This window comes from Pseudopodoces humilis, chromosome 5 (assembly GCF_049639895.1).
Source record: "Pseudopodoces humilis isolate 2021_Gansu_Grassland_sample_001 chromosome 5, ASM4963989v1, whole genome shotgun sequence".
Taxonomy (NCBI): domain Eukaryota; kingdom Metazoa; phylum Chordata; class Aves; order Passeriformes; family Paridae; genus Pseudopodoces; species Pseudopodoces humilis.
This window is the reverse complement of record NC_142204.1, coordinates 1,256,275-1,272,385: the sequence shown is the minus strand read 5'-3', so window position 1 is coordinate 1,272,385 and position 16,111 is coordinate 1,256,275. Positions and strand designations below refer to the sequence as shown.

Here is a 16,111-nt window from a genome sequence, read left to right as displayed (position 1 = left end):
GGATGCTTAAATACTTCTTTTTAAGGATAGGGAATGACTGAAAGCACTTAAATACCTTTCTGAAGGCTCTGGTGGCAACTTTTGCAAATAAATGCAGTGCACTGTGTTATGCAGAATGTTTAAGTATTGCTACTTAACCTTACACTAAATATTTTATATTACACTGCTATTTCATATGATATTGAATTAAATGCTTTACACCAATCAAAAGTTCCAAGTACTTTGAGGCAGGAGATAATACCTCATAAAGACAAGTGTTTACTGTTAAATCAGGGGAGGTTGGAATTCTGCACCTTTAAAGAGTGATTCAGAGTCTTTTTCTCCAAAAATCCTGAAGATAAGCTGTTCCAAACCACACTGAGGTATTCTTTATGCCCTGTGACTAATTCCTGCTCTGCCCCAACCTTCACAGCAAAACAAGAGCACAAGAACAAATACTCCAACACCACCACTAAGTTTGCTCATCTGGTCACTTTGTCACCATGGCAAGAGCGTGGTTTCTCCTCCACATGAAAGCATTGCCCCAAAACAAACAGGAAATAAAACTGCTTTTCTGAAAACAGAGCAGAAAATTCAAGCAAACATCCAATAAATTCTATTGCCTAGGGCCAATGGTTTTGTCTTGTAGCACAGCATGAGACAGATTTCAGCTCTTCCACTGAAATCAGCTGTGAAGTGTGTACACAATCATCTCTATTCATACCTGCAAAGTTAAGGGGATTATTTGTGGGTTTGACCCTCGTTTCAGGTCAGAAAACACTTTAGGGACTGTGCTTGGGACTTGACCCTCTCGCTATCAATAGGCTTCTGAGAAATAAAGGGAATACACTAATTAGTTCTTAATTTAACAGATACAGGAGATACAAGGACTATGAAAAGAGTGTCTTACAGGGAAACATTTCAAGAACAGGGTATGTGCAGGTTAGGAAAGGAGGTTGCAAGAAGACCTAATTCTGGTTGACAAATACCTGAGGGGGTTCTTTTTCTACAAGCAGCAGGTAGAAATCTGTTCAAAATATGCAATAAGGACAAAGCCCAAAGGCATTATCTGAAATTGAAGGCAGGGTAGTTCAGACACCGGTATCAGAAATGGCTTTTCACTTAGAGATCATTACTGCATGGAATAAATGACCTACCAGGGGCTCTTCAACCCTAATGAATTTTGTTCTGGGATAGACACTGATGTCTCAGTGTCTCCATCTGCAGAGCTGGGCTGGACCAGAGATGGGCAGCATCCTGGGCTGGTCACAGCATCCTGGGCTGGTCACAGCATGCCAGGCTGGTCACAGCATCCCAGGATGGTCACAGCATCCCTGCCTTGGCCCTGCATCCCTGCCTGGTCACAGCATCCCTGCCTGGCCCCTGCATCCCTGCCTGGTCACAGCATCCCTGCCTGGTCACAGCATCCCTGCCTGGTCCCTGCATCCCTGCCTGGTCACAGCATCCCTGCCTGGCCCCTGCATCCCTGCCTGGCCCCTGCATCCCTGCCTGGTCACAGCATCCCTGCCTGGCCCCTGCATCCCTGCCTGGTCACAGCATCCCTGCCTGGCCGCAGCATCCCGGGCAGAGCCGCCTGCCGAGCGCCGCCGGGCTCCGCAGCCCTGCAGTGCCACCTTCCGGGAGAGGCACCGGGGACCCCCGGCTCCCCTCCCCACCCCGGGGCTGAAAATCACGGCAAATCCTCGGCTTTGGTTCCTTTCCCGGCCGATGTGGCCAGCGCAGAGCCAGCAGCGGCTCCAGCCGGGTGTGTGAGCTCCGGACACCCCGAGCGGACAGCCCGGGGCCGCAACACGTGGCTTTGCAAACCGCTCTTCTCTTTTATTTCAAGGGATCAAGTTTGTAAAAGTATGGTGAGGGAACACACTAAAGACACCAGTCTAGGATTCCAGCCAGCCCCACATCTGCATTAGATGGGGTGCAGTTAGTTTTGGAAGATTTTGCTGGCGCTTCTTGGGTGGGGTTTTGTCATTTTCTACACAAACATAAGCTGTATCGATGAATAATTATTGTTAAAAAATTATATGCTCCATTGTGTAGCAAAAAACGAGCACTGTGTCTCAGCATGGACAAATAACATACTATTTACTTGCCTTTGTACAATGGGAGACTGAAATGGAAGCAGGCTTAGCATCCAAAAAAATGAGGAAATCCTTACTTTAGGGTCAAAGATTTTCAGGATACGTTCAGAAGCGTAAAACAAGCACATCACGAACCTACCCAAAGCGGCAGTCAGGGAGCCAACAAAGCCCTTCCAAACACAACTCCTCTTCCCCACAGCCCTCCCCAATGGCCTGGCTGTGCTTTATTTCTGGTTTTGCTGTGAGTGAGCCGTGCTGGAGCGGCTCTGCTGCTGCCCAGGGAGCTGGGGGAGAGCAGCTCAGGTGGGCTGGCTGCTATCAGAGCTGTGCAGGCAGCAGATGCTGCCACAGGCCTGCTCACGTCACTCACATTTCAAGAACAGACATCAAAATTTGCTGCCAGCAAGCGTGCAGGGTGCAAGAATGATCCAAAGCAGGTTTCCATGTCAGAAAACGAGGAGCAGAGCAGGATCCCAGCCCTGCCTTCATCTCCTAGCCCGCTCCTGTGGCTGCCCTGCCACTGGCAATCTGTGGCTGCTTTAATGGCTCCATCCCACATCGTGATTGGTTTGCTCCCATCTCCTCACCACCAGGTTTTCTTGGCTACTGATCAATTTAACCTTTCAGGTGCTGTTTGCATAAAATAAAGAGAGACTGTAAATAAATGGCAAGCCAAGCACCATGGGGGAACAGAACTCTCTTCCACTTGGCCGGTTTTGTGTTTGCTTTAGAAGTTGCTCTTTCACCTGGGAGTAATGACAATCCGCATCAAGAGACAGATGCAAAACTGTTCCTCCAATTATATAATCACTGCAGCTGATAAGGAGGGAGCTGGATTTGGGTTGCCATAGCATTGGCATATTGCTATGGAGGCTGAGCTCTTCATCCACTTTATCAGCTCTGGACCAGGAAGAGCAGCCCAATTATGCCTGCTGAATGCATGTGCTGCAGACTCGCTCCCACTTGCAGGGAGCACTCTGGATCAGGGGCTGCTTCCTTTCCCCTCCCACCTCATTTCCACCCAGTGCTCAGGGCTGGGGGTGCCGCCTGCTTTTATTCTTTATAATCTGCATTTCATCGGAAGGAGGGGGGTGTTATCTCAAAAGCCCGCTGCCCTTCTGCCACCGAGGGCTGCCCCAGAGCTGCTGCCCCTCCCAGGGGTTTGGGGGTACCTGGGGCTCACCCCGGAGCAGGTGCTGGGGGGTTTGGGGGTACCTGGGGCTCACCCCGGAGCAGGTGCTGGGGGGTTTGGGGGTACCTGGGGCTCACCCCGGAGCAGGTGCTGGGTACCAGCGGGCGGGGACGCGTTTGCCAGCGGGCGAGTTGTGGCCGGCCGGGGGAAGGAAGGGCTGCCCTGAGGAGCAGGAGGGGAGGATGAGGGATAACTTGGCCGGGGCTGAGGGCTCTGCTGTGGGCACAGAGACAGCCCGGCAGCCGCTGCCGGCGGAGGAAATGGCTCTGCCTGCTCTGCAACACCGCCGTGAGCGCGGCCGGGGCCGGAGGGAAGGGAGGGGGTGACTCCATGCAGGTAACGGGATAAAAATAACTTCGGGAACGGCAGATCGGGGATGGGCGGGGGAGGGTGGGGGCGGGGGAAGGCTTCTGGAGTTTGGACAAACAAAGTTTTACTACAGGGAATAGCGGGGGACATTTGCTAATGCCGAGGAGCAACAGCGCGGGTCGGTATCCATGATGCGGGCGATCCTGCCAGAAATCGCCGCCCCGAGTAAAAGCCAACTTTGATTTTAATGCGGGCACCCCCCGGTGCCCCTCGATCTCCCAGCACGGGCGCACGTATGGTGCACATGTGTGTAAACAGATAATTCTCCCTTCCCCTCCCCTTTCGTGCGAGAGATTGGAAATAGCGTAAGAGAAGGGAAGGGCTCCTCTCCCGGTGCCTTAGGAAGCCCAGATGGAGGATAGGAGGAGCGGGTTCATTAGGAAAGATCCCCTAATTGCGGCCGGATAAGGCTGCTGTGGCACGGAGGAGCCCCCGGCGCTCCCCCTCCCTCCTCGCCCCTTCGCCCCAAAAGGCGACCACGGCCACTCAAAGCAACTTTTCCCTGGCCGGGCTGTCCTAAGGAGCAGCCGGGGGCTGCGGGGGTCTCGGAGCCCCGAATGGAGCCCGGTGTCAAAGGCTGGCCCCGGCCCCTCGGCCGCCTCTGCCCGCGGCGGCGGCGGAGCCCGGCCGGGAGATAAGGGACAAAGGGCAGGGGAGGGAATGGTTGCTAGGTCCTCAGAGGTAAATCTCAGGCTTACCTTGATGGTTTTCTTCTGGAATGTACATCCTCTTGTTTTCATTGACCATTTAAAACGAGTCCAGAATAATCCCTCCGAAAATCGGCTTGGTAAAATTCAAGGAAGAACGGAGCTGCAGAATTTCCCCTTTTATTATTACCTGATTCCCATTATTGCATCAAACACCAAAACCTGATCCTTTCCACTACTGCCTCCTTTAGTGAAATTGCAATGCATCCTCAGTACATCCGGGCCCCTTCCAAGAATTTAGCACAGCACCTCTGGCTGTTAAACCATAAAAAAGAACAGGAAGGGGGGAAACGACAGAGGGGGGGCGAAAAAAAAGGAAAAAAAGCAAAAGCATCCAGGACAAACCTCTGAGGGTTAAATGTCTTTTTAAAATCCACCAACTACAAGAGCAACAACAGGAGGAAGAGGCAAAAAAAAAAAAGGGAGATGTTCAAACGCTGCTGCTCCTCCTCTTCAAAGCCATTCTGAGCGCGTTGTGTTGGCAGGGAGCTGTTTCTGCAGAGGAAGAGAGAGCACAGTCCCAGCCCCTTACTCCCTCCCCTCCCTCAGCTCGCTCCCCGCTCTCTCTCTCGCTCTCGCCGGCAGACAGACACACTGAACGCTTCCAGATGTTCCAGCTGCGGCGGCCGCACGCAGCTCCCCGCGCCGGGAGCGCCGGGCTGCAGCTGAAACTTTAACGCGCTGCTGCCTCCACTGCGCCTGCTGAAGCCTCGCCACAGACATGACGTCAAGGAGGCGAGCTGGAGGCGAGCTGGGGGCGAGCTGGAGCCGGCTGTGCCCGGGGGACAGCGGGGGGACAGCGGGGGGACAGCGGGGGCACGGCCCGCTCCCGTCCGCCCGCCCGGCGGCGTTCCCGCAGGGAACGGGTGGGAGCCGCGTGGCAAGGAGCACGGCTCTGTGCGGCTCTCAGAGGCTCTGAGAGGCTCTGAGATGTTCTCTGAGGTTCTCTGAGGCTCTCTGAGGCTCTGTGAGGTTCTGCCGGAGCCCCCCACGGAAGGGAGAGGCGGCCAAGGGTGAGTTGCGCGGAGCAGAGGATGCACAGATGTTTAAGGGGATTAATCGAGCCAGGATTTAGCAAAATGCTCGGTGGAAAGGCCGAAGTGCTCCGCTGGTATCCCACCACTTGCCTTAATTATGCCTGTCGTTTGGCCCTCTGTAATTGAAGCCTCCGCAGAGAGCAGAAAGCACTCCTTTGAAATGAAATGCGAAGTGAAGGCAGAGCATGTTAAACCTGTCTGGACTCTCCGAGCTGCCATGTTAAACAAGAGATGCAGAATCCTCAAACACCCCTCAAGCACTGCAGAAACTGCCACAACCCAAAGAAGAGGCACCATGCAGTCACCATCCCTGGATGTGGTGAAAACAGACTGGATGTGGCACTCGCTGCCATGATCTAGTCGAGGTGTCAGGGCTGGGTTGGACTCCATGACCTTAAAGGTCTCTTCCAACCTGGTCATTAATTCTGTGAATTCTGTGGATCCTGTGGATCCTGTGAGCTGAAGCACCCCGACATGCAGGCGGGTGAACGCCTGGCTTACGGCATCCTGCGTGCAAACCCATGGCTGCGCATCCTCACCATAACCGAGCATCCACCCAACAACACCTGCCTGCAATACTGTTTGTGGAGCTTAAAACACCCTGCTTATTTCCTTTCAAGTGGTTTTCCATTTGAACTAGGGGGAAGAAAATATTTACAATTGATAATAGCCCTATGAAAGAAATGCTTTTGAACAAACTGGGTGCTTTCTCTGCAAATGCCTTTCGGTGGGATGTATCAAATGTCCATCTTTTCATGAGGCTTTCTCCCCTCCACTTTAAGTGAGCTGTCTCTCAGCTGGAACTCAAAATATTATAGAAAGCACCACCAGTTAACAGATTTATGGAAACAACCAAAAAAAAAAAACCCAAAACCAACACATCCATTTGGAACTACAGGAAAAACTAGAATAGATGTAAAGCACCAAAAACCGGATGCAGCCAAATCACTTGTCCTAAATAGAGGTCATTTTGGTTTCTAATAACCACTGATCATCACAACTTCTGCATTAGATGCTGTTCAAAGGGTAATTAACCAACACCATATTGCCATTGACAGCATGTAGAGGCACAGCTTTATTTCTGACTCAGGAGGAAGAGTTCCTCTGAGCAATTAAAATACTCTGTCCTCTCTTGCCTAATTTTCCTCTAATAATGTCACGTGCACTTACCCATTTAACTTACCAGATCAGGCAAGATCACAGCTAGAGGTAGGATGGAAATATATTGGCTTTCATTTTCAGTTCAAGTTTCCTTTTCTTAAAGAAGTCAAGTCCTTCCTTCGCCATTATAAAAAAGGACTGAACAGAAAATGCTTCACTGCCTACATTTGTTGTTTAAATGTACATTTTGTTTTTCTCTTGTGACCACAAATCCTTGCCATTTTGGATTGTGCTAACTCCATTTTTTCCCACCCATGAGTCAACTGAGCCTTGCATGATTCACCCTTGCACGGACAAAGTATCTTGGAAGGTAAGTGCATGCCGATCACCCCTGCCCAAAAATCAAACACTGCCAGAGCACCTGTAAATATTTCTCCTGCCTTTCTTGGGTCACATCCTCAGCTAGCTGATTTATGTGCAGTATTATTTAAAGAGTTAAAATCCCCACAGCCCTGCTTTATGCCAGCTCACATATGTATGCAGGCACATACACAAGCTGTCTCCGACACCTACAAATCTTTTTCTCCGTTCTTTATCCCTCTCTCTCTGCCAAGCTCCCACAGTAGGACACAAGTTGGGCCAATTACCAAAAATCAAATACCGAAGGAAAATAGAACAAGCAGCAAGACCATTAGCTGGCATTAATTTCTCCAGCATAAATACAATCCTACTAGGACTTGAGGTCTCCTTACTCAGCGATTCTAATGAAATAATTTCCTACACAGAGAGGTGGAGAGAGACTGGTTGTAGGATTAAGATGGGAAGATCCTGCCCATGAATCAGGTGGCATTAGAGTGAACACCACACCTTCCCCTGAAGTATTTGTACTGCCCAAGTATGCAAAGAAGACTCAATCCATGAAAACAGCCTTGGTAAAGGGGTGGCATCTGAAGTAAAGCTGCTCCTAAGATTTTTTTTCTTCATGTGATTACTGAGATGCACATTTAATATGGATTCCATCAGGTAAGAGATTGAGGCATTGACCTTCACACAAAGTAGGAAAATTAGACTTTTTGAGAGTCCAATCCCCACAGACACACCCAAGGAGGAGTGTGGGAGATCAGCTTTAAAGAGAATTATGAAAGAATTATTATTTCAATACAAAACCAATTCAAAAGTTCTTAGGCCCTGCCTGATATGGCAGCCAGCTTTAATATTTGTATTTTTGGAGGTGAGATGGACAATGTAAGGATCAGACACAAGGGTATCTCACACTGGCTTGTGGACTTCCTCTAAGCACATCATGATAGACTGGACCAATGACCCGAGGTATTTTCAGCCTTGGGCCTCTCTGAGGTGGACGTACAAATTTTCTATCCCATGCAATGGTATCCAAGAAGAAAAACCGTTCTCCAGTTGCTCTGAGAACAATTGTGATGAGGGCAATGTAAAGCACCAAGTCAGAGATTCCTGAAAAGCTGCTATTTAAAGTTAAAAAGTGTCAAAAAATGACTTGTAGGGTACACACTGTGAACATGCGAGTGCATTCCGCATGTCGGGAATGTTTTGTTCTGAGCACAATACAGCAGCCCTTCCCTTTTATCCAGCCTTATAGAGTACACTGAGCACCACAACCTCTTCAAAATCCATCTGCAGCCATCTTCAGAACAGAAATCACCTGAAAAGGTTGTGTAGGAGGACATTTCCCTGCTTCCCAAAGGAGGAGTTGCTGTCACGCCGTATGGAACGACGGGGCTGGAAAGCAACGGGGTGAGAGCAGACCAAAGTGGGCAAGAACTCTACACTGAACTATTTTTATAACTTATAACATTATTTGTAATTCTCTTTTAAGCAGTCTCAGTACTTCTGAAATGATGTAGGGTTTCCATTGGGCCTGCTGCATGGGCCCTCTAATTGCAGTGGATTATGCTCACGCTATTTTGGCAGTAATAACTTCTACGCTAAAAGAAAAGGGTAAATTATTCAAAAGTGGAAAAGAAATGTATTTTATCCCAGAAATGGTACTAATGTTCACAATACAAATGCAATTCCTTCCAGGGCCAGCTCACAGAAACGGTGCCAGAGCTCTGGATTACTCTGCTGAAAGGTATTTTTTTTCCCCGCAGATTTGAGGTTTTGCACCTCTGCCAACAAACAGAGAAGGCTTCTCATAAGAATCTGCACTTTCTTGCACTGAAGATTATGGGATATTATTTTTTTTTCCATTTTTTCCATGAAATAAATGACCATTCCAACCTAAACTGGGCACACTAAAGAATCACTGTGCATGAACAACACAATACTCCAATAATTGTTGGTCCACACACAGTAAAAATACCAGTATTGGGTATTTGCTGGTATTGCATGACTACAATGTCTTTTGTTTTTAAATAAAATATTGGTGATAACAAATTTTTCTCATATTTCAAAGGCTGCTGTGGTAGGAATTGTTCTCCAAATATCTAAATATCATCTAAAACCGTATCATCCCCTACGCTTCTTATTTGTTAATGAAAAGAAAAAAATACTTGTTTGAATCTATGAATACAGATTTATAAAAACGCTCTTTATTCGACTTTCCTTGGGTTGCTTAATTGTAATTGAAATTAAAGCAATCCATAATCCTATCTAAAGCTGTTCAAAGTGTGGTCAGGAAACTGCAGACATTTCAAAATTAGCAGCTAGCTAGAACACAGGAGACTTTCTCAAGATTAAAAAAAAAAATATCTGGGATGGATGGGAAGCAGAAGACTGATGATCAGGATTTCCAGGTGATTTCATTCCTTAAAATCTGGAACAGTTACACACAGGAACATTGGAAATTTCATACAGTGAAAAAGACTGATTTTCAAAGTCAGGTTGGCAAACTTAGCTGTATTTTACATATTCAGATTACAAGAAGCAGTGATTTGACCTCGAAATTTCAGTCATTAGCTTTTATATTTACATTTAAACGTTGTGAAGCAACTACAAGAAGACAGAAGGGAAATGATAAGATTATTGAGGTAGTTTTATGGCCACTAAAGCACATTCAGGGCTAGTATTGGTAAATGACAGAAAATATTAGATCTAAGGGGGGAAAAAGGAAAGAATGAAATAATTGACAGCTGGGCAGGAAAGCAGAAGGTGAGCAGAAGAAATGGAGAAGAGAAGAAGATGAAATGGATTGCCTTCAAGTAGGTTTTGGTTTTTCAGACCGCAGAAGCCTCTAGGGATTAAGCTGAATGTCTGAAAATGTGATTTTATTCAAACCTCACGGGCTGTCCTAGCTGTCACCTGTGCTCTGTGACCCAGTGGGTGGTGACAGAAGTGCCTTTTTTTAATTCCAGCTGTAGAAAGGGTGGAAGTCACCATTTATCCCTGTAAACAGGTGATTGATGTTTGATTCCTACGCAGCATTGCATGAATCCATGCACAACCTTAAGGTGTAACAGCAAACAGCTGCTTGAACACTCTAAAAAACCAAAGCAGGCATTTGTCCCAATATAAAAAATATAAAATAGAAATAAAATATAAGCATACAAAATATATAAAATGAATTTATATAAATAAATACAAAAATATATAAACATAGTAAAATATACTATATAAAATATAAAATATAAACATTATTAAATTCTAAATTCTAAAAGATGAACTAATATAAAATGTAAAATATAAAATATAAAAATAAAACTATAACATACAAAAATATAAAATATAAAAATAAAACTATAACATACAAAAATATAAAATATAAAATACAAAATATAAAATATAAAATACAAAGTATAAAGTATAAAGTATAAAGTATAAAATATAAAATATAAAATATAAAATATAAAATATAAAATATAAAATGTAGAATATAAGATATAAAATATAAAGTATAAAATATAATATATAAAATATAAAATAAAAAATATAAAGTATAAAGTATTAAATATAAAATATAAAAGATACTATATAAAATATAAAATATAAAATATAAAATATAAAATATAAAGTATAAAGTATAAAATATAAAATATAAAATATAAAATATAAAATGCAAAATATAAGATATAAAATATAAAGTATAAAATATAATATATAGAATATAAAATATAGAATATAGAATATAAAATATAGAATATAGAATATAAATGCAGCTATGCTTATCAGACTTGAAAAGAACTTCTGGCAGTTTTCATGATGCCATCATCATCATCATCATCATGGATACCTAGCCTGAGAGGAAGGTTTAATACCTTTGTAGAATTTAAATACAAAAGTATTGTCTGGAAAAATTTGGTGGCTCTGCCATAGAAGTTTAAGGGAAAGACCCAAACTTAACAAAAAGTGTTGCACTGTGTCTATTTTAACTGAGAAATAATTGAGCCTATCTAGATTGGTTAGGTCTCTGATACAGAGATTCACACTCAGCATTGTTTCATTAGCTCCTGCCAATTTAAAGAAAAAGAAGAGAGAGAAAAAAGCAAATTTTTTGCTGTTAATACCAGTCTAAAATCATCAGTTAAACAAAAGACGTGAACTTATAATGTCTACAAGGAGATGTACAACGAAAAATGAAATTTTAATCCAATCAGCCTCCACTGGTGAAAATAATCATGCAAACTCTTGAGTGAATCTTAGATACTTTACACAAAAATTGGAGAGCTTTCTGCCATTCTAATCTTCCCTAGGAAATGCTGAAGAATATGGAGTTTGTAGCTTGTTCTTGTAACTAAGAACCACACAGAATTTTGGATTTAGGGCAAGCACAAAGAGACTGTTTTGGAAGGGAGGGATTCTTCAAAGAATAAATGTTTGCAAGTTGCTGAGGAAGACCTGACAGCGACTGGAAGAATTACATGATGCTGACATTTGGAAACCTCAGTGGACCTAATTAGCAGACAATAAAAACTACACAAAGTGAAAATAAGAAGGCAATGCAGAAAAGCATATTTAGGACACCAGGACAACCAATTCCAAGTATAAAATTCATAAACTGAGTTCATAAAAGAGAAACAAATTAATGTTGGGGTGGGCTGTAAGAGCAAGTTCCTTCCTTATCTTTAGGAATTTAAAGATTCCAACCTTCTAAATATGCTTTGTCAAGACAGAAAATTATTGACAAACTCAAGGAAGCCAGCAATTTGGAGTTCTGACAGATTTTGGAGGATTTGCAATAATCACTAATGACATAAAATGGTCTAAAAATACATCACCTTACATATCAGCTGCAAGGAAGATGATTAGATGAATTTGTTAGGACAGTCAGCTACTGTGATGTTGGTCTGATATCCAATGTCAACATTTCATCTTCAACAATGACTCCTTGTACACTGAAGGGTCACACTGCTCAGGAAGTGTACCTGGTTAGCATGCAATCTTTGTGGTGTTCCTCTGGCTTTTTTCACCCCAATTATTTCTCTCCAAACTGAAGAAAAACACAACTCACCCAGCAGTCAGCCCCTGTTTCAACTGCAGCAGCTTTATTTTGTGTGCTCTTAAAATCTGTGCCACAACTTGCAGTTCTCCTATTGCCTCCTGTTAAGGAGACTGGTAATTGTGTTCAGTTGAATTATGATTTTGTGGTCCATTCCAAAAGGGCTCTAAGTTAGAAACAACTTCCACATGTAGAAATGCTTGATTTCAACCCCGTTTTCCAGAACTGTATGGTTACAGACTACAGAAAAAACAGAGTTATCTCAGTACCACCTAAACATTGTGTTTGATTTTCTGCAAACTGGCCTTTAAAACAAAGTTATTTCCAATAGTCAGCTCAAAAGAGCTCTCTTTATTAAAAAATAAAATAAAATATAATAAATTGTCAAAACACCAAAAGCAAATGCTACCCAAACCCTAATTGAATTGGTTACATCGTCAGTGTCAAAAATGTATATTTCATTAAGGTGCCACCTTGACTGGCAAAACAAAAATTCAAAAGAAAACTTCATTTAGTGGGACTTTAATAAAATGCTACAGAAGTTCTGGAAGTGTGAAACAAAGTGTTTGGAGGTGCATTTTTGCTGGAGAAATATTAAAGGTATCCCAAAAAAGTTCCTGAACGCTGTATAAATTAGATCTGCTTCCATTGCACAGATCTGGGCTTGCACACAACAGTTATTCAAATAGCTTTAAAAAAAAGTTCTAAATGGTTGTGTGGCTGTCACTGTGGAGCTCTGAGACTGCTGAAAATAATTCCAAATACTTGTAGCAATATGTAATGGGTGGCTGCCTGAATATGTGCTCTCCATTTTCCTCAGCTGCAGTGGAGCCTTGGTGGAACAGAAACAAAAAAGGTGAAGTGACAAGCAGCAAAGTCGAGAGCATTATTTGATTTGGAGGATAACACAGTAAGGTAGTAGGTTTTGAACTGATATAGCATAAGAAATGTTCATTATGTTTGCAGTTTCTCATAAAGATCTGAAGCTTTGGAAGCTGAGGAGAAATGTTACACTGTTATTTAGAGCACCCCTCCAACACACAACCAGAACAGTTCATTTATGTCTCCACTTCCAACTCTCCCATCTTTGCCTAAACATGCAGGCAAGCAAAATAAAACAAGAAACAACTTTAAAAAATCTTTACTCCACATGTTCTGAAGGAATTATTTCTATTTCCTGAACAGAAATGGTTAAGAGTTCTTTTACAACGCCATCAGTGTGTTCACTAATTTATAGATAAATTTATATATATATATATATAAAATATATATTTTACATTATATCTATCTGCATCTCCAGAACTCCAGGAGATGAATGAATGAATGAACTCCATGAATGACCAAGCTGAGCTCCTAACATACACAAGAAGAGGAGAAGAAAGGAAAGAAAAGAGAGAAAGAAGTTTTATATGAAATTTCAGAAGAAATAAATTTTTCCAGATCAGGTTTAATATCCTCTTTGACTTTGGGGAGAGTAAGAGGGAAATAGAGAAAGAAAATCTTCTGCTTGAACTTCAAACAGCAATAGTTTTACACTGAGGGGAAAACAGGCACGTTTCACTAAACCCAGCACAATTTCATCACTGACTAAGGCTGCTTCAGCTGTCATTCATAACTCACCCCTTTCTAAAGCACAGTGAAAATTTTAAGTGATTATTTGATATTTGCTTTTACACTGTGGGGAGAGAAACTAACTATTTTTAATAAGAATAAACAAAATCAAATCAAATAAAAAGAGAATGGAAAGCTCATGCCAATTACACATGTAGCAAGCTCATGTAATTACATGATTTCATTCTCTGGCATTATCCTTCTTTCCTGTCCCCTTCTCCTCAGCTTTTTGTGCTGTTTTCTTAAATTAAAAAAAAAAAAACAACTAAAAACAACCACCAGGGGTTGTAAAGAACTGAGGTCTTGATCCTAATAAAATATAATGATACATTTTATAGGTAATCTTTCAAATTGGTAAAAACCAAATAAATGCCTGCCCCAATGTTGCACAAGAACCAATCTGAAACGGGAACAGGAGAAGCCCCACTTCCCACTCTGTTCCCACCTGCCTTTCCAGCTGCCCTCTATGTCTCATTTCCCCGTGTTTCCATAAGATAGTGTGAGTCTTGTGATTTCAGGAGGAGATTGGGTGAGTGAAAGCAAGATGAACACTTCAGACCTGGCTCCTGAACAACTAAAGCCCTGAAGAAGTCTCTATCCAGCTCCTTCGTTTCTTCTCCTACGTTTCCAGAGCAAACCAAAGCCATGCTGTTTCCAAACAGGAACGAGTGACAGCTCTCATAAAATAAAACACAGCATGATCCAACCTGACATGAAAACTCTTTTTCACACTGTGAGCTGTCAGACACTGGACCTTCTTTCTTTATTCTGAAGGGTTCTCCTCTTAAATCAAAGGAGCACAAAAGGCTCAGAATCTTACTCAGTTCCCTCTGTATCGTTGCAATGCAAAAGGCTTGATCATTTTGTTACTTAACTGAGTAACTGCTGGGCATCTTTCCTCCTCAGTCTCATAGGAGAGTCTGACTTCTACAATTATTGTATCATCTGCTGCCATCTCCTGAAGAAACACAGCTTGAACTTTGGTGAAAGGCAGGGGAATGGAGACATCCACATTCTGAGCTCTCTACTGGTCAGTGCTGCCTGTCAGTCCCAAAGGAAAAGCGCAGATTTCCAGGCTGGCAGGTTCCCAGAGTGCAGAAAATGATGATATGGGACCTTCCCACCCCCCTGGCTCCATTTCCCTCCAGTGGGAACCCGAGGTGTTCGTGGCAATTGCTGCCAGGCACAAGAGGGGCTGCTGCTTCCACCGCAGGAATTCACCAGCACGAGCACCACGAGCAGGCACAGTCTGGTGCCCAAGGGATGGATTGACAAGAACTGATTCCATCCTGATTATCTGTGTTTGGCCCTACACTACTGCACTGCTGGCTTTGCAGCCCAGCAGATGTCTAGAAGCACAAGACATCAATTAGTTGAAGAAGGAAGAAACTAGGGAGGAAATTCTGCTCTCGAAATGAAAGAGGTTGGCAGAAGAAGAATGCTGTGGAGAGGGGGGAAAAAAAAACCAAAACAAACATGCACAACAAAACCTAAAGAAACCCTGCTTGCCCCAGTGACCCAAAGACATGCCAGTAAGATGATCCTGACCACAGCCTGAAATGACTCCATATCTATACTTATATAAATCTTCCTTTTTGTGCTGGTGTATCAGCTTCAGTTTACCAGAAATAGAACTACAAAAATAGATCTATAACCATATATAAACAAGTTTTTCTCCTGCGCTCCTCCAGTTTTTAAAAATCATTTTAAAATCATACAGCTATTTTTAAACTAGATTTTTGCAGCTTAACTGGCCTAGCATATCAAAACAATGTAGTCATCAAGGGAGTGACAAAGATAGAGGAACAAGCACACTATGAAAGAATGGCAGATGGCATTATTGTCAAAATGGAAGTGAGCTGGTGGTCAAGTCTAATAATTCATTGAAAGCTACATCATGCCTGAACTTCCCCACACGAAGAACACAAGGTTTAAATGCCTTAATTTATTTTTAAAATATTCTACTGACGAATAACAGGCAGAAGCCACAGATGCTCCCCAGTGCAGTGGAAATCCACATGCTTTCCTGGGGAGCTGATACCTGCTAAGGCCAAAACTGTTTCCAGAGAAGCTGTAGAATCCAACAAGATCTCACAGAAGAATTACACCAATGTAGGTCAATTGCTTTTACCAAATTACTCCCAACTTACATTATTACAAACGAGATCACGGTGCCATTTAGTCATCAATGGAAGTAAAATCTAACCCGTAAAGATGCATCTGCACTTCAGCATTCAGCAGAACGGCAGAGATGAATCACACTCCTGCCCTAAGAGTGACACAAAGGAGCAATCAGCCTGAGCTGGTGTTCTGGCACCAGTTAAGAACACACTCGTGACTCCCCGAGTTCCAAGCTCCTCAGTCCTTGAGATGAAGCTCCCACAGTTTCCCGTAGTCACTGATGATATTCAGAGCGCCTCGCATCAAAAAAAAAACCCCAAAAAAATCTTCAGAGCGCACAAAAAGTGTTTAAAAATAGTTTTACTAGTCACAACTGACATTTGAGTTAAAGCTTTGTTTTGAATTAGTGCCGTAACGTACTTTGAAACTGGAACTGAAAAACGCCAGGTGAAATGATTTGCTGTTGTAAGAGCGTGGTCAGAAGG

General features: G+C 43.3%; 1 protein-coding gene across 12 annotated transcripts in view; it reads right to left on the bottom strand.

The window, feature by feature from the left end:
• Positions 1-16,111, bottom strand: part of CACNA1C (calcium voltage-gated channel subunit alpha1 C) — a 463,574-nt gene that overhangs the window by 416,724 nt on the left and 30,739 nt on the right. Inside the window, exon 1 of one of the 12 annotated variants that reach the window (XM_088055731.1) lies at positions 4,338-4,823. The exons of the other annotated variants lie outside the window; for them this stretch is intronic. Within the exon in view, the coding sequence (XP_087911857.1) occupies positions 4,338-4,386 (49 nt within the window). The 5' untranslated portion in view covers positions 4,387-4,823. Of the gene's footprint in view, positions 1-4,337; positions 4,824-16,111 lie in introns of those variants that run through there. 12 annotated transcript variants of the gene reach the window in all.